The sequence below is a fragment of the Pelobates fuscus genome, chromosome 7, assembly GCF_036172605.1.
Source record: "Pelobates fuscus isolate aPelFus1 chromosome 7, aPelFus1.pri, whole genome shotgun sequence".
NCBI lineage: Eukaryota > Metazoa > Chordata > Amphibia > Anura > Pelobatidae > Pelobates > Pelobates fuscus.
This window is the reverse complement of record NC_086323.1, coordinates 182,966,179-182,990,401: the sequence shown is the minus strand read 5'-3', so window position 1 is coordinate 182,990,401 and position 24,223 is coordinate 182,966,179. Positions and strand designations below refer to the sequence as shown.

The window sequence follows — 24,223 nt, the reverse complement described above, 5'->3', positions numbered from 1 at the left end:
AATCTTAGATTTACAGGGGTATGTTACTGCTCAAATAAATATCTTTGTTTAACAAGACTATGCCACATGTGATATATGCTAATCAAGCCTTTCTCTCAACAAAAATTATATGGTCTGTTTTCAGCACCTAGCTCCCCTGCCAAGGTTTTGCTGCCCTTTCTGCAAGGGGCTTAAAATTTTCCACTATACATACACTTCAAAGTGTATCCTAATATTATACCTGAGTGGTCTGTAGATGTGAATCAGCTTCTAGCTGTATGGACCCTTCTACCCCTTCCCCCCCACCGTCCATATTTCTGGGGGTCTACCCGCTACTGGACAATAATAATGGAGGTGTGACGCCATTGCTGGGTCTGCAGCGTCCGGGTATACCCGTAAAAGAGGGTACCCCTCTCACTGATTGAGCTACTGTTCTTATGGAGCCCTGCTATACGCAGATACTGAGGGTGACCCCCTCCTGTGGACTATTCTGCTGGACCTACGGGGTCCTGTTATAACTATAATGAGAGTGAACCCCTCTATGGCAGTTATGCAATCACGTCTGAAGGCTAACCACTACGGCACTACTGTACCTACAGTGTCCGATTATGTTCAGACTGAGGGTGACCCCTCCCCTGCTGGCCTATACTGCATAGTATACTTGTGCTTGTTGGGTGACCCCCTCTTGCACGTTGGGTGACCCCCAGCTGGCCGCACCAGGTATCACTCCGACAGTGTTACCTCTATGGCAGTTATGCAATCACGACTAAAGGACAAATCTCCCGTGCCCAGAAGGTCACTTGGCCTGTCCTCATGCAACCCCGCTGACCTCACGGCCAGAAACCTTCGGTACCCTACAGGGACACTCCACCGACCATCCTAGACGCTACACCAAGCACCCCTGGTACGCATTGGCTAACGGATGGATTCATCTAGAGGATCAGTCTTCATGACGGAGTCCGGAAAGGACCCCGCAAACACCTGATACAGGGTTTGCACTCTATCCGGGACTAACCACTGGATGTCGACGACACGTGGACACAGATGTTTCCTCGGGACAAATGACGCGTTACAGCTTGGAAAGCGGAAAATACTAAATTCCCTTTGGGAAGGGACCTATATGACTTATAGGTATTGCCTAGTTGGTTTCTACCCCTGAGAACTGCAAACGGCCCTTGTCCGAGCTGGACATCAAACTGACGGATTTGGCATCCAAGGGCTGAGTCTGCTCTCCGGAGTTGCCCTCACGTACAAATTGAGCTGACACGTCTCTATTCATAGGGTTTCCCTTAACTAGCCCCAGAGGTCTCTCGGACTGTGCCTGGACTCAGGATCAAGGTTGTGGAACCTTGGACCGTTCCGTGAGCATTACGCATGACCAAAAGAGGCGTCCATTCCGAAGTTGCCATGCTGGGCGAAGGATGCGGCGGAGTGGACTCCCGCCCCATCCTCATGCTCCCAATGCATTTGTCGCCTGTGGACACTTTGAGACGGAGGGCACTCATCCCCTCAGAGAGCTGCTCGGCGTGGATGAGTGGTTCTCTCCCTCGACTGGACATGAGAGAAACCCACATGGATTTTGCCATCAACATGGACATATTGAATCTGACTCACTCCCAGTCAACCCAGTTTCTGGTCTTTCATAGAATATTCGGTCCAGGCGGTGCTCCGCTTCCCGAGGACCAAGATGTCCGTCTTCAAGGAAAATGCCAGGCATATGCTCCGCAACCTGCAGGTCACACTTAGGGGCCCAACCCGGTCGATTGACCAGTTGTTATTCGCCATCGAGGCCATACCTCCAGGATCCGGTACTGTTAGGGCTACTTGGGGTGATTTGGGTTGGAACTCAACTGCAGCTTGTAAACTCCCTAATTACAATAGTAAAGGAATGGAGAATCCTTAAGTATCAATACTGTAGCTTTAAGAAAAGAGAGAATCACTGGTAACTTGATTCAACCAAAGTTTTAATAAGAGTTAAACTTAAATGAATTGCATTTAGACAATAATCCAATAATAAGAATTGCAAGTAATTCAACAACACAAAGTTCAGTATTCAGTATTTCTTCAGAGATGCATTAAATAACTTTAGTTCATAGAGATGCATTAAGTAACATTAGTTCATGAGAATAATCTTCAATAGGAACAATAATCAATTAGCTGAGAATAGTTGCAAAGCAAGAACAGTTCATAGTGAATAAGCATGATGGGAGTTGTCCTTCATGAGATTAGTAACTTGTAGCAATGAATATATTTGCAGAGCAAGAAACAGTTCATAGTGAATAAGCATGATGGGAGTTGTCCTTCATGAGATTAGTAACTTGTAGCAATGAATATATTTGCAGAGCAAGAAACAGATCATAGTGAATAAGTATGATGGGAGTTGTCCTTCATGAGATTAGTAACTTGTAGCAATGAATATATTTGCAGAGCAAGAAACAGTTCATAGAATAAATGATTTTGTAATCAATTAGCTGAAAGATATACTTAAGGTTTATATGGGTAGTCCTCCAATAGTCCAGACATATTGTCCACTTGTAAAGTAGCAAAGTTTCCTTTCTCCAGTTATCCTTTATGGCTTGCAGCCATCCTTGCATTTGCTCAAAGGCTGGAAGGGTTTGTCTGGTGCAAGTTTCCCAGTAGCTGAGCCTATGGAGCTTCCAGGAGGGAGCTCACACATTAGCTCAAACAATCAATCACCAAGCACCCTCCCTCTGACCCAGTCTCCATAAATACTGTCACAGCTGTGTCAGAGGGGGGTGGAGTCAGGCTCCTCACTGCTGAGAACTTAACCCTGAAGTGTTACTCCATGACAGGTACTATCAGCCGCACCAACATGACGCTTTCTCTGGTCTTCGGCCTGGTATGACCGAATCATGTGACCTTCGGACGAAGGTCATCTAAAACTTAATTGATGACTCAGACATAGGGGGACCTGGCCTACCTAGGAGTTTCGGACCCCAACCAACTTTGGCCTGGACTCTGGAGTCCAAAGGAGGGACCTCTTCACGCCAACTGCATGGAACTTCCTGCAGGTTTGTTCAACATTTACAGCTTTCCCAGGGGAAGTAGTACTGCTCGCTACCTTCCGGCCTGGACTTATCACTGGTTGCCCACTTTGGACTGCAGTCGGATCTCACGTGGGATCGCTATCTATAGCGTCTGGACAAGTATTCGTCATTTGTGGCAATGTCTGCGGGACGAGAAACTCATGTGGCGGACGGCTTCACCCGACCACGGAGAGACCCCCATGATTGGTTGCCTCACCCTCTGGGGTCTCGAGTACTGGCATGATTAAATTTGGTGCGTACTGCCATACGGAGCGGTTCTCCAGCTGGCTGCCGGACCCTCAGCAAGGCGAGGGACGCGTTTTCCAAGCTTGGTCTCCTTCGGGGCGTACGCATCCTGTTTACCTCCAGGATACTTCGGGCTTTGCTTCAGACCGAATTCCTGGGAGTGTCGTTTCGCCTGGCCACACCACTTCGGAGGAGTCCTCCGTGCTTTCCCCTTTTGCTGGAGTTTGCCATGGGAAAGCAATCTACGACTCCCTGTCTCTTCACGTCCTGTGTGGGATCCACAGGGGTAGCCTGCCATGACTGGTGTCTGGAGAGATGTTTAGGTCCCTATGGCTGTCCCCATTGTCTGGCTGAGTTGCCCTCTCAGGGTAGGATCGTATGGGGCCATTCACGTCCTATGTCAGCTAGAGGACGACTCGTGTGCGTTTCTCAAGATTCTGGCATTGGTAAGGATCTCTTGGTCTGCAGTCTGCCAAGAGGAGTATACCTTACGGGAACCCTATCTCTCGCTATTCCTCAAGTCTAGTGGTATCGTGTGTTCTGTATTTCCTTGAGGAATGACCTGATGACAAGGACTTGCCTTGCAACAGTTTTTCCGCTTACGGTTTTCCCCAGTACATCTTGTATTTCATGGCGTTCTGACGTCATGGTATCGACGTAGTGTCTTCTTCCTTCTTGCCGTTCAGTACATCGGTTTCTGCTCCGTACATATTTCATTTCTATCCGTCCTCTGTGTTGTACCCCTATTCTCCGGATAGGCCACGGCTCTGTTGACAGGTTGTACACGACCATGTAGATCCAGGTTCTGGTTCTTTCATCCGTCTACTTATGGACAGCTGTTGATTTCTGCGTACGGCCGTTTTGAACTGTTTCTGCATCTTCGCTCGCCCGTTGGATTTGGTGGATCCTCTCATTGGCTGACCTTGAGAGTTCCTCTGGGACACTTTTGGTTCGGGGTGCTGTCACCTCAGCAACTTTGGAAGCCGTTGGGTCCCTTCTGCATTTTCTCTACACCGCTGCTTGGTTTAGGGAATGGGTTTTTCCACTCTCCTTTTATTTCAGTCCTCTATGTCATATTGCTTCTGGTTCTACTATTTGGGTGTTAAAATTGCAAATATGAAGCCTCCTGTCCTGCCATAAAATTAGGGATTATTCTAGCCTCGGTGAGGGAATAATCTAAATTTTATTAAAGACAGGAGGCGAATATTTCCCCCCCTTTTCTTACGTTCCCTCCCTGGATTTGGGTCTTATAATTAATTGGGGATCTTGTTGTTTTGTGAATGCGTTGTTTTACATAATAAAAGGTTATTTCTATCATTCGGTGATGATTGTCTGTGTGCATTTTATTCATCATGTTTGTGTTTTAATTATGTTTCGTCAATGCCTTTTAGTTTAGGTAGATACTAGGTCTTCATAAGATCTGTAGACTTTGTTTAATCATCAGGTATTATGATGTGCAAGTGATATTGTGTGGATATGACATCTTGCCTTGACAGTTTACTTTCACGATGTTTTCCTTTTTCTTGCAGTGTAATCTATTTTCTCTCTGGGCTTGACGATTATTTCTCTGGATGTGTCTGCTACAAGGTGGATTCGTTGGTTTCCTTGCTCTCCTGCTCAACCTCATCAAAGAAAGAGGAAGTGGAAGAGCATGCTAAGGGGTTTTATACTACTGTTGCGTTGTTCTGATTGGTTGTTTTGAAAAGTTCTGTTAACTGTTTCTTTGCTGCTGGAGGTTTCAGTAAAGAAGGTAAAGCAAATATTCGCCTCCTGTCTTTAATAAAATTTAGATTATTCCCTCACCGAGGCTAGAATAATCCCTAATTCCACTGCCTGGGCGCTTAACGAATGCAGACCTTTAAGGTAACGTAGACGAGAACTAGAATTTTTCTCATCTAACACCTATCTCCATTGAAGCTCCTTGGATCAGTTATGTTCAGATCGGTTGCCTGAGGGCTTCTGCTATACATTCTCTCGATTTCATAACAGCCACGAGGTGATCTCTTCACTCACTTTGGTTTGTTGATCTTGGAAGATACAACTTTGGTTGCAGATTTTTTGCAGTGAGATTTGAGTCCCGCCCTAAGGGATTGCTTTTGGCGATCCCAGTCGTAAAACACTGCCTCTAATCTGAAGGGAAAAACAAAAATTTTTACTTACCGTAAATATATTTTTCCAGAAGATTAGAGGCAGTGCTTACTTCTCCCCCCCCCCCCCCCCCAAATTTGTTCATAGTCTGAGTGGTACGGTTATTCGGCTTTTGTAATTTCTGGGGATGTCTTGGGTAGGAAGCAATTTATAAGGCCAAAGGTTAATTGGGGGAGGTTCCTGAAAAGTTTTGGAGATTGCCTGCCTGTTTTTTCCCTCCAGGTGATGAAATCCCAGTCGTAAAGCACTGCCTCTAATCTTCTGGAAAAATAAATTTACAGTAAGTAAAAATTTTTGTTTTATAGTACATTTTTAAGTATGATATGATTAATTGTCAAAGTTATACTTGGGCTATTCTGGTGACTTTACATGTAGTGTGGGTATATTATACAGGTCGATTATACAGGCTAGTGTGGTTTGGCTATTTAGCAATAGTGTGTTGATCAGGTACACATTCATCTATCTAATACATGCTTTACTCTTGTGTCCAAGTGAGTAATTAAACTCTTATGACTTTTCCGTTAGACTATTCAGACAAGTGACGGACCAGTGACCTCATAACACAGTTTGCTAGGCAGATGTGTCTCTGAATAAGTACATTGAGTCTTGCATGCATTGAGAACATCCTACAGCTGTAGTCTGAGAGATAAGCCCATGTTCAGTGTGTGAAATAGAGTTAACATACCAGAGTCCTATGTAGCATTAAACAGTTAAGTGTAGGATGGTGTTGCAGTAAATCTAGCCCTATACCCCTGCATCTTTCTGTGCGAGCCGTGTATGAATTGTCCAGCTGGGCAAGTAGCTGACTGAAAGTAAGCCAGGGGGGCACAGTCCCTAGTTGAGACGATGAATGCTTGCTCGTGTGCATATGGCAGCATGCCCTGATGATTATTGTGATGATTCTGTGCGGGGTCATTCCTATGTCAGTTGCTGTCCTCTAGCCGCTGTAGTTCAGCTGGTAGGTGTTGCCATGAGGGTGCTGTGAGATGGGGCGATGGTGTATGCGAGTGCCATTTGTCTGGACCAGATCGAGGGGTGGGCAGCTGGGTCTGGTGTGCCGATTCTACGCTGCTTTTTCTAGTTTGACGCTTTTCCGACCTGTTTGCAGATTGTGAGTGCAAGGATCTTGGCACCTGCGGTCTGTCACATACCGCTGTAGCATGTCGTCGTGTTCCCGCCGATACGGCTGTCATCACTTGGTGCATGGGGTCTCCTCCGGGTTCGTGTGAGTTGCACCTCCCAGGGAGCGGAAGGCGGCAGTCTCCCCCGTGCGCTCTGACCGGTTCGTAGTTGCCACCATTTTAGATGTATCGTGGGCTGCGTTGAGGCAATGCGTTGGGGCCTTGAGACCTCTGTTATGACGTGTGCAGCAAGGTGTGGGCCGGGATCACCCCCAACTATTTATAGTTAAATAATATTGTATTCATAATATCTGTGGGCTCTACAGAAAAGGCAATATAAAAAAAAATCAGGAGCCAATGTGAAAAAATTAAATACTGTTTAAAAACACTGTCGGGTGTCCGCTGTGCCATCAAGGTACACTGAAATTATAACATTTACAAGACAGAAGGAATAGGGGCCGGTTGAGCAGCACCACTTTTGTTCAACTTTTCACGTCAGTGAATGTCTTCTAAAAGTTTAAAAGGTTTATTATACTTAGTTTATATACTTAGAAATAGATTCTAATTTTTATGGTTATGTATTTAAAAAAAAAAAAAAAAAAAAAAAAAAAAGTATATAATGCATAAATTAAAGAGGCAACACCATTTTATTTTTTTTATTTCTTCACCAAGAAGTGAACACCAAGATTAGTGAAAACTTTTTTTATATTTGCTAACATCTAGGTCTGTGACAGCTAAATGACATTTAGCTCACATGTACCTCATTCCTTCAGGTTATGCAATTTTTCAGGGTATTTTCAAAAGTCCTCTACCATGCTTGTCTAATTAAATTTACCTTCACTACTTAAAGGAGTGTAAAGTCCTTCACCTTGCAACCATTCTTTTATAAACACACCAGTGTGATTTAAAAAAAATTGCAACAAATTATGTGCATAAATTCTTTGATACTGAGGAATGGTGCAAAAAAAAAAAAAAATATGAAGCAGTTGTAAAAAGTTAAGAGAATGCGCCAATTCTACCACATAAAAAAAAAAAAAAGAAGCTTGGTAAATTTCAATGAAAATATGTGAACAACTAAAGTATGCTTAGGAAGTATAAAAGCAGTTACTTTAATTTACAGGTCTTAGATTTCATTTGAACTAGTACTGCTGGGTTAATCCATCTCAAGTAATTCAGCATAAGTTACTTGACCATTTTTAATTTTCCTTTTTTTTTTTAAATTACCTCTATGTATTGGTATTGCAAATCCACTAGTTGGTTCAATTGGCTGGCCAACAGGCTGCCATTGTTAAACAAGTTAGAGTAAAAGACAAAACTGGAGGTTTTGCAATGCAAATACATAGAGGTAATCAAACACAAAAAACAAAAGACAACTTGAGATTGACTGACCCTGCTACACAAGAAAGGCTAGTGCATATTTTTCTTTTTGTCTTCTTTGGTCTATTAAATTAAGTCAAGTAGAAAATTACGGATCACATCCAAGGCTGCAGTGTCAAAACCACACATATCTAGCATCCCTCTGTCATCTGGATCAGCAATTGTAAATCCATTGGAAGTCAATCCGCAGACAATCAGTTTTGCAGGGATGCCCATTTTCTAGGAAAGTACGGAAAACAAAATACAGATTATCTATATTATCACAAATACCTCAAATACGTTTGCATTATTCTAGTTCCTACAGTTAATGCCTAAGGACACAAAAATGGAAAGTAAAATTTTAATCCAAGATTGGATATTTTACTGCAGCAAAAGCTCCTTATTGGCTAGTTTTAGTATATAAGATAACACCTTAAGAACAGAGTCTTGTGTATGTTCTATATCTATCTGGAATGAATAAAGATCCCAAACGGATGTCTTTAAAATTTCTTATTTGTTGCAGCTTAAAAGAGACTAGTTCTTCAACAAAATTAAGCTTAATTGGGGCTGTCTATGGGAGAATTTATTCAGTCTGTTTAACCCCTTAAGGACCAAGCTTCTGGAATAAAAGGGAATCATGATATGTCACACGTTGTGTGTCCTTAAAGAGTTAAAGGAATTTTTAATGATAATTGTAACGGATTGACGGGCACCCCGACTGGGTACCTCCGTTGAAGGATGCTCCTAGCGCTTTCTGAGGACTCCAAGCACTGCAGCAGACACCACAACCACCGAACAGGAAAAGCATACGAATGCTCTCAAGCATATGAATGCTGTAAACTGCTGAACAGGAAAAGCATACAATCAGCTTACACTCCTGGCAATCAGCATACAACCCAATTCCCCCAATAACGAGACGACACTTTGTTTTGAGGGTCAAGCAGAAGTGACTGTACTGGCACATACAGCCTCTTGTATTCCCAATCCACAAACTTATTAATGCCCCCAGGGTTTTGAAATACAACCAATCAATCCGTAAAATACACACAGACACTCCCACACAAAATCCTCCCCTCTGCCTGTGATAGGATTACTGAAAATACATATTTACAAAATATTAACTTCTAAAACATACATTTTCATAATCAGCATGCTTGAAATTTACACATACTCAAAAATCAGGGCAATCAGTTAAGGGGTTAAAAAGTTAAGGGAAAGTCTTATTTGACCGACCGCAAGCACATTTTAATGCCCAAAAGAGTTCCATAGATTTGGGCTGTGCGGTCGGTCAATTTCACACAGAAAAATGTCTAAGTTCCATTTGAATGCACGAACTGGGTTGTTCGTGCAAATAGCCAATCTAACAGTCGAAGCGTCGAAGTTCCTGAGAAGGTAACGGTCAGCGGTGTTCGTGAAAATGTGTAACTGATTTTAGTTCCATAGATTCAGTGGCATGCACCGCTGACTGTAATCGACTAAATTAAAATCCGAAGTGCCAATTTAAAAGTACAAATCCTTTCTCTGGGAGTTAAAGGGCCAGCAGCAGCACAACAAAAATCTATTATGCCCAAATCTGTTATTTCAAGGGCCAAACCTCCCAGGGACCATAATCACATGGCAAGAGGCTGGCAAGCAGTCCTCTCCAGGCACAAGTGGCGGGGTTGTTTCCTCCACAATAATGTTAGACATTTAAAATCAAAATAGTCCCTTTTAAGCTTTTTGAACAAGCTACCTAAAACGTTAGTTATGGATTGTGTTTATTTTACAAAAAAATAGTTTATTTTGCAATTTCAGGTCATGGCATTAACCCCCTTCAGTTTTTAAAGCATGCAGGACATTTCCAAAGGAAATCCACAGCAGTTCTGTGAAGATGCTACGTGTGCATAAGCATCAAAGAGAGGAGAAAAAAAAAAATATGTAAAGTTACTTGTGTGTTTTTGTATACTCCAATGGCCATTAAAGTGTAATCTCACCTGCCAAGTCATGGCAAGATCTCATTGGCAAGTCCTACACCAACAATTTACCTTGTCGCTTTCAATTAAAAGTCAAATGCTCTAATGAGACGGATGATTTTTCTAAACCACTACACACTTGTATCTTTAATAGGCAATGCATTGGGGGGGCGGCAGCACAGCAAACATGGCTGTGTAATACAAAAGCAAATACAGACAAAAATAAATATAAGCCCTGCGCTCAAAATCCCACTCCTCCTGGGCGGCAGCTGTGACAATAGTACACTTTAGGGGTATTGAGACTGATGTGTACTCTAGTTTTCTGTTGCCCAGGAGTAGTGGGAGTCTGAACCCAGGGCTTAGTTTTGTATGTATGTGCATAAGCATGCCTAAAGCATTAAGGGTAATTGTTTTTAAAAAACAAAACCAAAAAACTGCTATTTCCAGAGAGGAATGTTTGAGCACAGACATGTTGTCACTAATCATAAGCTGCATCAATAATACTGTACCCAATAAGGAGCTTTTATTCCAGATATTTCCATTTGTATTCTTATTGCAGGAGCTGATCTAAAATTACTTTATTAAGTCTGCAACCACAAATGATTGGTAAATGTTTGCACAATTTGTTTTTTTAAATTCAATGCAGTGGCAATTAACACTATACCCAATAATTTAACATCGTAAAGAAAGCAGCAGGGTGGAAGACTGGTTACTATAACCATAATATTTAATCTTTCTTACATAGTAAGTACCGTATATACTAGAGTATAAGCAGAGTTTTTCAGCACATTTTTTGTGCTGAAAAACCCCAACTCGGCTTATACTCGAGTCAGTAGTCTGTATTATGGCAATTTACATTGCCATAATACAGACTGGGGCTGTGGGGGCTGGCAGAGCTGTAACTTACCTTTCCTGCAGCTCCTGTCAGCTCTCTCCTCCTCCGCGCTGTCCGTTCAGCACCTCGGTCAGCTCCCAGTGTAAATCTCGCGAGAGCCGAGACTTACAGTGTAAGCTGACAGAAAAGCTGAATGGACGGCGCGGAGGAGGAGAGAGCTGACAGGAGCTGCAGGAGAGGTAAGTTACAGCTCTGACAGCCCCCCTCTCCCCCCACTGAACTGCCAATGCCACTGGACCACCAGGGAAGGAGATGTATCAAACAAGGAGGGGGGACGAAAAAAAAAAAAATATAATAATAATAAAATAAAATAATAATAATTAAATTAAATAAAAAATAATAATAAGAAATAATTAAAAAAAAAAAATGAAAATAATTAAATAATAATAAAATTGCCCACCCCCCACCAAAGCTCTGCAACACACACACACACACACACACGCTGCACTCATTATACACACACTGCATTCATTATACACACACTGTAAATAAATATTCAATTAATATATATTTTTTAGGATCTAATTTTATTTAGAAATTTACCAGTAGCTGCTGCATTTTCCACCCTAGTCTTATACTCGAGTCAATAAGTTTTCCCAGTTTTTTGGGGTAAAATTAGGGGCCTCGGCTTATATTCAGGTCGGCTTATACTAGAGTATATACGGTAATCTAGGTTGTAAAAAGTCCATCACGTTCAACCTTAAAACCCATTAAAATTGATGTTGTTCTAATAATTACCTCTCTGTACTGTCTCAAGGCAGTTGCTGGGTGAACACTCTCAACACTAGTCTCACAGTCAGTGAAAACTATGAAGACATCAGCCACTGTATTGGTCTCCAGAGCCCAAAGCATTGGAAGGGCGCAATCAGTCGCACCCATAGGTATCTAAAATGCAAGAAGAAACAAATTGCAGCAAATCTTATACAGTATTCAGTACATTTAAACAGAACATAGCATTCCAAAATACATATAAAAAAATAAAAGTGCAATATAAATGAACTTCAATGTTTAAATTAGTTTAAAGGATCACTATATAGTGTCAAAAAAACAAAACTGTTTTCCTGACACTAGAGTGCCCTGAGGGTGCCCCCACCCCGTGGCACTGAAGGGGTTAAAACCCCTTCAGCAGCTTGCCCTATTCCAGAACTGGGTTCCCTAGGCGCTGGTGACCTCTCCTCCCCCACCGACGTCAGCACCCTCAGCCGAAGTCAGCGGAGCCGCATCCTATGGACGCTCTGCGTGATGGAGGCATAATATGCCTCCAGCGTCGCAGATGCGCCTCTAGTGGCTGGCTTCACCCCAAATGTAAACACAGCAGTTTCTCTGAAACGGCTATGTTTGCATCTGAAGGGTTAAAACCTGAGGGACATTGCACCCAGACCACTTCATTGAGCTGAAGTAGTCTGGGTGACTATAGTGTCCCTTTAAATGTGCAGTAGCTTTCATTTCCCAAATACACCTACTTTGTTCCTACCTCCAGAAACAGTCAGTATATTTATATCGGCAGACATTTTGTGCTAAGACAAATTAAAAGTGTATATTGCCAGTCACACTCAAAACAGAGCTGACTCCATTTTGTATTTGCAGGCAAGACAGACACCAAATTTCTTTATTTCTGTAACTCTATTCATTCAAGTCTGAGCTAAGGAATGCGTTATGTAAACAAGATAAGTGATAAGGAATGACGTCTCATAGCAGATGGGGGTTGAAATACTAACCCAGAGACAAGTATATACATTATTATTTATGCATACTATCCACGTATACTTACTTTATAGTAAACACATAATTAGTATCATGTTAATGATATAGACCATTTATGGATACATATTCATGAAGAAATATCATATTTAATAAATGTTAGTGGACTAGAATAATCTTACACATAGCTACACAAAAGAATCAGACACCAGTAACAGATAACACTTGGTACTTAATTTTACTTTCTAAATCTTACAAAGTCCCATTGCAAGAAAAAGGGTGAAATTAAGGTTAGGAGGTGTCACTTCTAAATTACGATTGGAATTGCCGACGCTCTGTCTGGGATGAGCCTTTGAAATTGGCAGCAAATGTGAGTTATAGTGGCCATATAGATAAGCCAAAATGACCGATTTAAGTTAACCCATTCTGCATAATGGCAAATGGACCCCATGACAAGAAATTCTGGTGATGTAATTGTGCCATCTACTGACCAAAACTAGATGATAATATGTAGGGTAGACATACCTACAATGCCATATTGGTCAGATCAACTAATGATGTGCAGAGAGTTTGGCCCTTTAAAAAGTAAGGACAAAGGAGATTGAGGGGACACATTCAGACATTCAACTCTTTGAATCACTCAAAAATATTTTTGAAACACGTGGACTAATCTTTACTATTACTTTCCAAATTAGCATAACTCCAGAACTCTGAAAACTTTTTCTATTGCATACAATCATAACCATACTTTTATTCAATTCCTGGGAACCATCTACTCATCTGATAAGAACATCTACAACATAACTGGTAATTATGCTGGTTTTATTTAATTATGTTAAATTTACTAATAGCAGGAATATATGCCTGGATAAATCGGTCAGATATCAATCATTAGAAATCTTAGTTAACTAAAGAATATATGGTTATAAAAATTCCATTCCTGCAGGTGGAATAAACATAATATATTAATGATAAATTTGGCAGATGTTAGCATGCCACATTTATCCATATATATTGATTTGCTCTGATATAAGATAGAGAATCTTATTTAGGGAAGTAAAATTCGGCTAATGTAAAATCTGGTAGAATTCTTCTTATTGGATGGTTCCAGGAATGGTTAATGATCTGGTATGAACATTACTTTAATAGGCAATATATATCCTATTATGTTGCAACTATGAGGATTGTAGCCAGCATTGGAAGAGTTAATCAGTGTGATCTAACGGTCAGCCGAAGTTTTTATTGCTTCTCGCTGCACTGTTGTATTCTGTGGAATTCTGTTTTCTGTGTGAAGTTCATTTCTAAGTGAAGTACCCCATCATAAATCTCTTGACAGCTGATTGCTTTTAGCCGCTGTATTGTGTAAACCATTGCCATATGATATGCCTATGTTATACCTAAATATTCATTGATTGTTACACATTATTATTGTCACAATAAATTATATTTTTATAAAGAAATTGTGATCACGATGTGAGGTAAAATCCTCTGATGACTTGCTCTAGGATCTAAGAGAATTCCAAAAATTGTGAGTAATTCTCTCGCTTCTCTCACTTTATATCATCAATTTTCAGGGTACAGTGCCAAGATATCAATTTTGATATAATAAAACTTATTAAATGAATTTTATGCAAATATTCTTTTAATACTTATCACCCCATAAATATCCTCATAACACATTTCAGGGTCCAGTACAATCCTCTCATAAGCTAATCACTTTCTTTCACCATCTGTGTAAATGTTATAAATGACCAACACATGGTATTGTGGAGCTGCAGCTCAAGGCCCTTGTCCTACCACTGACCCATGGTTTTGGATAAAAAGAAAAAACAAAAAAAAGATCAATACAAATAATGTTATAGGCAATATGTTTGTCACTGATAGCTACTGGGCATTCTCTGAAACACATAGTGGGTGGACTGATGTGAGATCACATCCCTTCCACTTTCCCCATTAGGTCCTGCCAACTAGGAGAATACTAGAGGGACAGCATAACTCCTACTCCAATTTCTGCACTTCACTTTAATCCCTCCTCCTATTCTCCCAACTCCCTTCAAGCTCTCCTCTCCTTCACGTCAATCCCTCCCACTTTCCTTTCATTATTCCTCTCCAGACTTCCTGCACTGCCCTGTCACGCCAATCCATCCGATTCGCTCATCATTCCCAGCCAATGCAATTCTCCTAGGGAACAGAGAATGGAATAAGCATGCATTGTGGGAGACGAGGATACAGCCTGAGAAAAGGCACCGTTTTCATTGCCATTTATGACCACCTCTAGTGGTGGTCACTCCAACAGCCACTATGGGACCAATGCTAGGTATCTCCACAGTCTGTATGGACACTAGAGTCCATGCGCTGCAAATTGCTGCACTGCAACAATCAGTGAGTCAGTGGATCTATATGGGAGCATTTAGTCTTCCAGAGCATTACCATTCTGCAAAACATTTATTTTATGCAAAAACTATCAAATGCATTAATGCAGCATTGGTGCCCTGTAGAATATTGCATTTTCTATTTACACAGTTACATTAGATATGGATTTCTGGATTGACCATAAAGTAACAGATGGTATCAATAACTCACATGTCTTGAGAATTCTGGAATGTGGTTCTGAACCAACAGGAATCATATGAAATGTTCTTATTTGCTTGGTTTAACTATACAAGGTTTTGTCTTATACATCCTTTTTTAAATGGAGTATTGGGGGGGGGGGGGGGGGGGGGAACTTCTGTGATTTACTGGACACATCCAGCAATTATCATCCACTATAGAACATCTATTATATTGTAGCATGCTTTATTTTATTACATAATAGTACTGGTAAGCAGCATAAATCTAAAGAAAACGTAAGCCCGATGCGTATCGAGGCTTGTAACTGACACACAGAAGAATAACATACACTATACAGACAGACGTATTGGGACACAATGCTTAATTATTGAATGCAGGGGTTTCAGTCAGACCCATTGCAACATGTGTATAAAATCAATCACCTAAAATGGGTCGTTCTGAAGAGCTCAGTGAATTAATACATGGTGCTGACATAGGATGTTACTTTTGCAATAAGTCAATTCATGAGATTTCAGCAATGATAGAAGTTTCCTGGTCAACTTTATATGGTTGTGTTACTGGAAATTAGAAGCATTTAGGAACAGCAGCAACTCAGCCACAAAGTGGAAGACATGAAGTTACAGAGCTGTGTGCGGAGGCAGATGTTGAATAAAAGTCACTAATGTTCTGCTTATTTCATAGCTTCATAACTTTCACTGGAAAAAAAAGATCACAAAAACCGTATGGCAGGAACTTCATGGAATGGATTTCCATGGCTGAGCAGCTACATGCAAGCCTCATAACCAAGTACAATGCCAAGCGTTGGATCAAGTGGTGTAAAGCACGCCGCCACTGGACTCTGGAAAGTGGAAAGACAAATCATACTTCTGTTCAAAGGGACACTATAGTCACCTGAACAACTTTAGCTTAATGAAGCAGTTTTGGTGTATAGAACATGCCCCTGCAGCCTCACTGCTCAATCCTCTGCCATTTAGGAGTTAAATCCCTTTGTTTATGAACCCTAGTCACACCTCCCTGCATGTGACTTGCACAGCCTTCCATAAACACTTCCTGTAAAGAGATCCCTATTTAGGCTTTCTTTATTGCAAGTTCTGTTTAATTAATAAAAAACAAGAGAAATAGGCGCTCACTAAATAAACTAAAGGTGGGCAGCAGTGAACCGAGCAGGAATTCCCAATGCCTACTCAGAATAGTGAAACAAAACAAGAAAAATAGTGGTAAACCGCGCCCAAACAGTACAAGTAATAATAAAATTGTATACATACAAATAGTCCTATAACAAGGAATGTATGGAACCAACAGCATGCACGACGCAAGTAACTACGGCTGTCCTACCTCCCTACTAAGAAAGACATGGAAGGCACAAACCACGGAACTCACCGCTGACAGCCTCACCAAAGGACACTCTGGCGGCACTCACCGCTTCACGGACATAGCCGTTAGTAATGTCTCAGCCAAACCTGTCTGCTGAACATCTAAATCGTACCTTTTTCTGACCAGCCTAAAGCCATTTAAGATTTGTTCTCCGATTTCTTGACCTTTGCTGCTTATCGGCTCATACTGCAAACAGTTAGTCAAAAACAATTCTGCATCTCTCTGCAGATTATGAACGACACGTTAAAGAGCAGAGCTTTTCCTGTGCTTTCCAGCCGCACGAGGAGACGCATAGAAGCCCCTCGTGCGGCTGGAAAGCACAGGAAAAGCTCTGCTCTTTAACGTGTCGTTCATAATCTGCAGAGAGATGCAGAATTGTTTTTGACTAACTGTTTGCAGTATGAGCCGATAAGCAGCAAAGGTCAAGAAATCGGAGAACAAATCTTAAATGGCTTTAGGCTGGTCAGAAAAAGGTACGATTTAGATGTTCAGCAGACAGGTTTGGCTGAGACATTACTAACGGCTATGTCCGTGAAGCGGTGAGTGCCGCCAGAGTGTCCTTTGGTGAGGCTGTCAGCTGTGAGTTCCGTGGTTTGTGCCTTCCATGTCTTTCTTAGTAGGGAGGTAGGACAGCCGTAGTTACTTGCGTCGTGCATGCTGTTGGTTCCATACATTCCTTGTTATAGGACTATTTGTATGTATACAATTTCATTATTACTTGTACTGTTTGGGCGCGGTTTACCACTATTTTTCTTGTTCTGTTTAATTAATATTGTCTTATCCCCTGCTATGTTAATAGCTTGCTAGACCCTGCAAGAGCCTCCTGTATGTGATTAAAAGTCAATTTAGAGATCGATATACAATTATTTAAGGTAAATTACATCTGTTTGAAAGTGAAACCAGTTTTTTTTTTCATGCAGGCTCTGTCAATCATAGCCAGGGGAGGTGTGTCTAGGGCTGCATAAACAGAAACAAAGTGATTTAACTCCTAAATGACAGTTGAACCGAGCAGTGAAATTGCAGGGGAATGATCTATACATTAAAACTGCTTTATTTAGCTAAAGTAATTTAGGTGACTATAGTGTTCCTTTAACAGTGTTATGGGCGATTCTGGGTTTGGCAGGTGCCAGGAGAATGTTACGTGCCTGACTGCATGTGCAAACTGTAAAGTTTGGTAGAGGAGAGGTATGAGGCTGTTTTTCAGGGGTTGGACTAAGCTCCTTACTTTTAGTGAAGGGAAATCTTTAAGATTCAGCATACCAAGACATTTTGGAAAATGCCAAGCTCCAACTTTGCAGGAACAGTTTGGGGAAGGCCCTTTTCTATTCCAGCATGACCATGCCCCACAAAGCAAGGTTGGATAAGTCTGGTGTGGAAGAACCTGACTTGGCGGTACAAAGCCCTGATTTTAACCAAACTTTTGGGACAAACTGGAACAGAGGCCTTCTCGTTCAACATCAGTGTCTGACATCACCGATGTTCTACTGCAGGCATAGGCAACCTTCGGCACTCCAGATGTTTTGGACTACACCTTCCATGATGCTTTGCCAGCATTATGGGTGTAAGAGCATTATGGGGGATGTAGTTCACAACATCTGGAGTGCCGAAGGTTGCCTATGCCTGTTCTACTGTATAAATGGACAAAAATACCTACAGAAACACTACAAATCTTGTGGAAAACCTTTGCAAAAAAAAAAAAAAAAAATAGTAAATTTTATTAAAGGGACACTATTGTCACCAAAACAACTTTAGCTTAATTAAGCAGTTTTGGTGTATAAAACATGCTCCTGCAGCCTCACTGCTCAATTCTCTGCCATTTAGGAGTTAAATCACTTTGTTCATGAACCATAGTCACATCTCCCTGCATGTGACTTGCACAGGCTTCCTAAAAACTTCCCATAAAAGGTCATCTAAAAGTTTTATATCTTTTCTCTACTGCAAGTTCTGGTCATTGGAGCAACTAAATGACCTCCATTTGTCTAAATATACATGGGGATTAAGAAGAGAGTGCAGGTAACGGTCTTTTCTTTGGTTTTTACTATATATTGGGGCTGATGTGTATTGTGGTCCTTGCTGCCGTTCCATTAGTGATGGGAGTAAGCGCAGGACTTCTCTTTTTGTATTTGTATCACACAGCCTGGTTACAATGCTGCCGCCCATCCCATGTGTTCCCTATTAAGGGTTAATAAGTATAGGGGTGTATATAAAAAATACCCCTTTCTGTCTCATTAGAGATATCTTTGCCAGAAGCTCAAGGAAGCAGGCTGAAGGGTCAGTGTTAGGACCCGCTTAGGGGGGTCTGCCTTGACATTGGCAGGCGGGCATTCCCTCCAATAGCCATTGGAGCAACTAAATGACCTCCATTTGTCTAAATATACATAGGGATTAAGGAGAGAGCACAGGTAACTTTCTTTTCTTTAGTTTCTACTGCAAGTTCTGTTTAATTTAGATTTTCTTATCCCCTGCTATGTTAATAGATTGCTAGACCCTGCAAGAGCCTCCTGTGATTGCTGTTTAAATTAGCTATTGTTTGCTAATAAGCAGAGGCCTACCCAGGTGTTAAACATTCCTAGTGGGAGGTGATTTTAGGAGTATATAAGAGTTGTTGTCATTAGCTTGGCTAATATAGCTTGGTTGCTTCATCTAAGTGTTGCTTCTAAGTGTGTGTGGTTGGAGATATTCTGGAGAGTTTTACAGAAGCTTCAACTGTCTAAGAGTTGTGCTAAGAGTTTTCTTTTTTACTGTTACAGGTAAGATTCATCTGTAGGAAAAGGTTACTGATTGCACAAGGTGTGATTTGCTGTTGGTAATTATAAGGCATTTGATTTGATTAGGTAGCTACTTGCTATTGATTGCCGTTTAAATGAGCTATTGTTTGCAAATAAGCAGAGGCCTACACAGGTGTTAAACATTCCTAGTGGGAGGTGATTTTAGGAGTATATAAGGGTTATTGTCATTAGCTTGACTAATATAGCTTGGTTGCTTCATCTAAGTGTTGCTTCTAAGTGTGTGTGGTTGGAGATATTCTGGAGAGTTTTACAGAAGCTTCAACTGTCTAAGAGTTGTGCTAAGAGTTTTCTTTTTTACTGTTACAGGTAAGATTCATCTGTAGGAAAAGGTTACTGATTGCACAAGGTGTGATTTGCTGTTGGTAATTATAAGGCATTTGATTTGATTAGGTAGCTACTTGCTATTGATTGCTGTTTAAATGAGCTATTGTTTGCAAATAAGCAGAGGCCTACACAGGTGTTAAACATTCCTAGTGGGAGGTGATTTTAGGAGTATATAAGGGTTATTGTCATTAGCTTGACTAATATAGCTTGGTTGCTTCATCTAAGTGTTGCTTCTAAGTGTGTGTGTGGTTGGAGATATTCTGGAGAGTGTTGCTTCTAAGTGTGTGTGTGGTTGGAGATATTCTGGAGAGTGTTGCTTCTAAGAGTGTGTGTGGTTGGAGATATTCTGGAGAGTGTTGCTTCTAAGTGTGTGTGGTTGGAGATATTCTGGAGATAAACTGGAGGTAATCTGAGGTATTCAGGAGGATAAATAAAATTAAAATTCCTTTCATTTAAATTATTTACCTCATTGGAATGGCAGACTTAGTTCAATGTAATAGTTGCTATGCATTTGTTTCGCGTTCCACTTTTTGGAGGTTTGGTTGTTGTCTAATCTGTAGACAATTTTCTATCTTGCAGCAGGAGATTGTATTTTTGAAGTCTGAGATTTGTAAATTATCTGGTAAACAAACTCAGGCTGGAACTGCTGCAAAGCCACTGCCGCAGAGACATACTAGGAATGGCAGATGGATTACTGTAGTAACTGGTAGACTTAGAGTTGTGGATAAAAGGCATATTGCACAGTCTGTTGCTCTACATAATTCATTTTATGCACTTTCAGAGTGTAATGGTGTCGTGCAGAGAGGCACTGAGGCTAGTGGTGTCGTGCAGAGAGGCACTGAGGCTAGTGGTGTCGTGCAGAGAGGCACTGAGGCTAGTGGTGTCGTGCAGAGAGGCACTGAGGCTAGTGGTGTCGTGCAGAGAGGCACTGAGGCTAGTGGTGTCGTGCAGAGAGGCACTGAGGCTAGTGGTGTCGTGCAGAGAGGCACTGAGGCTAGTGGTGTCGTGCAGAGAGGCACTGAGGCTAGTGGTGTCGTGCAGAGAGGCACTGAGGCTAGTGGTGTCGTGCAGAGAGGCACTGAGGCTAGTGGTGTCGTGCAGAGAGGCACTGAGGCTAGTGGTGTCGTGCAGAGAGGCACTGAGGCTAGTGGTGTCGTGCAGAGAGGCACTGAGGCTAGTGGTGTCGTGGAGAGAGGCACTGAGGCTAGTGGTGTCGTGGAGAGAGGCACTGAGGCTAGTGGTGTCGTGGAGAGAGGCACTGAGGCTAGTGGTGTCGTGGAGTGAGGCACTGAGGCTAGTGGTGTCGTGGAGAGAGGCACTGAGGCTAGTGGTGTCGTGGAGAGAGGCACTGAGGCTAGTGGTGTCGTGGAGAGAGGCACTGAGGCTAGTGGTGTCGTGGAGAGAGGCACTGAGGCTAGTGGTGTCGTGGAGAGAGGCACTGAGGCTAGTGGTGTCGTGGAGAGAGGCACTGAGGCTAGTGGTGTCGTGGAGAGAGGCACTGAGGCTAGTGGTGTCGTGGAGAGAGGCACTGAGGCTAGTGGTGTCGTGGAGAGAGGCACTGAGGCTAGTGGTGTCGTGGAGAGAGGCACTGAGGCTAGTGGTGTCGTGGAGAGAGGCACTGAGGCTAGTGGTGTCGTGGAGAGAGGCACTGAGGCTAGTGGTGTCGTGGAGAGAGGCACTGAGGCTAGTGGTGTCGTGGAGAGAGGCACTGAGGCTAGTGGTGTCATGGAGAGAGGCACTGAGGCTAGTGGTGTTGTGGAGAGAGGCACTGAGGCTAGTGGTGTTGTGGAGAGAGGCTTGAAGACTATGGTGAGGCCTAATAGAAAGCAGTTGTTGTTGGGGGATTCCATCATAAGAGGTGTGGAGATGGACAATGGTGGTCTTGTGAGGTGTCTTCCTGGAGCTACTGCTCACAGAGACAGGAGACGTATATGTAATATTGTTAAGCAAGCAAAGCAGGAAGGGGAATTGGATGTACTTTTCCATTTAGGGACAAATGACTTGGCTTGCAACAAGGTTTCAGAGGTTAAGGAAGTTTTTAGTGTTTTTGCCAATGATATACGGCAGGTTGCTTCCACACTGTCATTCTCTGAAGTTCTGCCTGTGCATAACACTCAGAATGACAGGCTGATGCGTATTAGGGACTTTAACTTGTGGCTTGGTGAATGGTGTCGGGAGCAAGGATTTGGCTTTATTGCTCATGGTAGCTCTGTTTGGAATGGAAATAAACTGTACAAAAAAGATGGTTTGCATCTTTCTCAAAAGGGAACAAATGTTCTCAGTCAGCAGTTCAGAGATTTTGCTAGGATGTATTTAAACTAGGAGGGGGGGAGCAAAAGGGTGATAGAACATCAATCCAATTGTCCCCCAAAACAAGGACAGAAGGTGCCTGTAGCAAGTGTGTGAAAAAATGATAAGCTGAGAGTCATGTCTACAAATGCTCGCAGTTTAGGGAATAAGATCCATGTGGCAATAATGGCAACTGATAGTGTAGATTTAGTCGCTGTTACTGAGACATGGTATAATGAGAAAAATGACTGGGACATAACAATACCAGGGTACTCTTTATATAGAAAAGACAGGGAAGGCAAGAAAGGGGGAGGGGTGGCCCTGTATGTGAAGGATAGCATGAAATCTAGCCTAATAAAGGTTAGTGAGGCTAACAGAGTCCGTTTGGGTTTCGTTAGAATTTGGTAATCACACAGTAACTCGTGTAGGTGTGATTTATAGGCCCCCAGGACAAATAGAGTTAGATCATCTACTAGTTGAGGAAATGGCTAAAATGACAATGAAGGGGGAAGTTATCATCATGGGTGACTTTAATCTTCCTGATGTGAATTGGAAAACAAAGATAGCTACTTGTGCCAGGAGCACACATATTCTAAACTCCCTACTGGGATTGTCTCTAAAACAAGTCGTTGAGGAGCCAACTCGTAAAGAGGCCATACTAGATTTAGTGTTAACAAATGGAGATTTGGTATCAGATATTACTGTAGGTGAAAGTTTAGGATCCAGTGATATAAGAACAGTGACTGAGTCACACCACACAAAAACAAAAGTTTTAGACTTTAGAAAAACAGACTTTTCTAAAATTAGAATATGTGTAAAGGAGTCATTATCAGACTGGAGCAATTTAAATGGAGTCCAAAAGAAATGGGATTATTTAAAAGTTGCACTACTGAAGGCAACAGAAAATTGCATTAGGCTTGTCAGTAAAAGCAAAAAATTCAAGAAACCACTGTGGTACTCCGCAGATGTGGCCAAAATAGTAAAAAACAAAAAGCTAGCATTTAGTAATTATGAAAAAAAAAAAAACACCAGAGTGAGGAAGACAGAATGACCTATAAAATTAGGCAGAAAAAGGCTAAGCAAGTTATAAGAGCTTCCAAATCACACACAGAAGAGAAAATAGCACAGTCAGTAAAAAAGGGGGACAGAATTTTTTTTAGATACATAAATGAGAAAAGAAAAGTAAAACAAGGATTAGTTAGATTAAAAACAAAAGAAGGAAGGTATGTAGATGAGGATAAAGGTCTAGCTGACTGCCCCAATGAATATTTTTGTTCGGTATTTACAGATGAAAATGAAGGAAAGGGACCTCAGTTAAGAAAAAGGATAAATGAGTCATTTATTACACGTGAATTTACAGAGGAAGAGGTTCTATTTCAACTGTCAAAAGTAAAGACAAATAAGTCAATGGGACCTGATGGAATACACCCAAAGCTATTAAAAGAGCTCAGTGGTGTACTAGCAAAACCATTAACAGATTTATTTAACCAATCATTGTTAACAGGAGTAGTCCCAGAAGATTGGAAGTTAGCGAATGTTGTGCCCATTCACAAGAAAGGTAATAGGGAGGAGTCGGGCAACTATAGGCCAGCAAGCCTTACTTCAGTAGTGGGGAAAGTGATGGAAACCATGTTAAAGGATAGGATTGTTGAACATCTAAAAACACATGGATTTCAAGATCAGAGACAACATGGGTTTACTTCAGGGAGATCATGCCAAACTAATCTTATAGATTTTTTTGATTGGGTAACTAAAATTATAGATCAGGGTGGTGCAGTAGACATTGCTTACCTAGATTTCAGTAAGGCTTTTGACACTGTTGCACATAGAAGGCTTATCAATAAACTACAATCTTTGAGTTTGGATTCCAATATAGTTGAATGGGTAAGGCAGTGGCTGAGTGACAGGCAACAGAGGGTTGTAGTCAATGGAGTATATTCGAAGCTTGGGCTTGTCACCAGTGGGGTACCTCAGGGATCTGTACTTGGACCCATTCTCTTTAATATTTTTATTAGTGATATTGCAGAAGGTCTTGATGGTAAGGTGTGTCTTTTTGCGGATGATACCAAGATATGTAACAGGGTTGATGTTCCAGGAGGGATAAGCCAAATGGCAAATGATTTAGGTAAACTAGAAAAATGGTCAGAGTTGTGGCAACTGACATTTAATGTGGATAAGTGCAAGATAATGCATCTTGGACGTAAAAACCCAAGGGCAGAGTACAGAATATTTGATTGAGTCCTAACCTCAACATCTGAAGAAAGGGATTTAGGGGTGATTATTTCTGATGACTTAAAGGTAGGCATACAATGTAATAGAGCAGCAGGAAATGCTAGCAGAATGCTTGGTTGTATAGGGAGAGGTATTAGCAGTAGAAAGAGGGAAGTGCTCATGCCATTGTACATAACACTGGTGAGACCTCACTTGGAGT

General features: G+C 41.7%; 1 protein-coding gene across 1 annotated transcript in view; it reads right to left on the bottom strand.

Annotated features, from left to right (window-relative positions):
* Positions 1-7,232: 7,232 nt before the first annotated feature.
* Positions 7,233-24,223, bottom strand: part of RO60 (Ro60, Y RNA binding protein) — a 64,089-nt gene continuing 47,098 nt past the window's right edge. Inside the window, exons 8-9 of the mRNA XM_063426949.1 lie at positions 11,483-11,629; positions 7,233-8,137 (exon numbers count right to left, since the gene is read on the bottom strand). Coding sequence (XP_063283019.1) covers positions 7,985-8,137; positions 11,483-11,629 — 300 coding nt within the window. The 3' untranslated portion in view covers positions 7,233-7,984. The remainder of the gene's footprint in view (positions 8,138-11,482; positions 11,630-24,223) is intronic.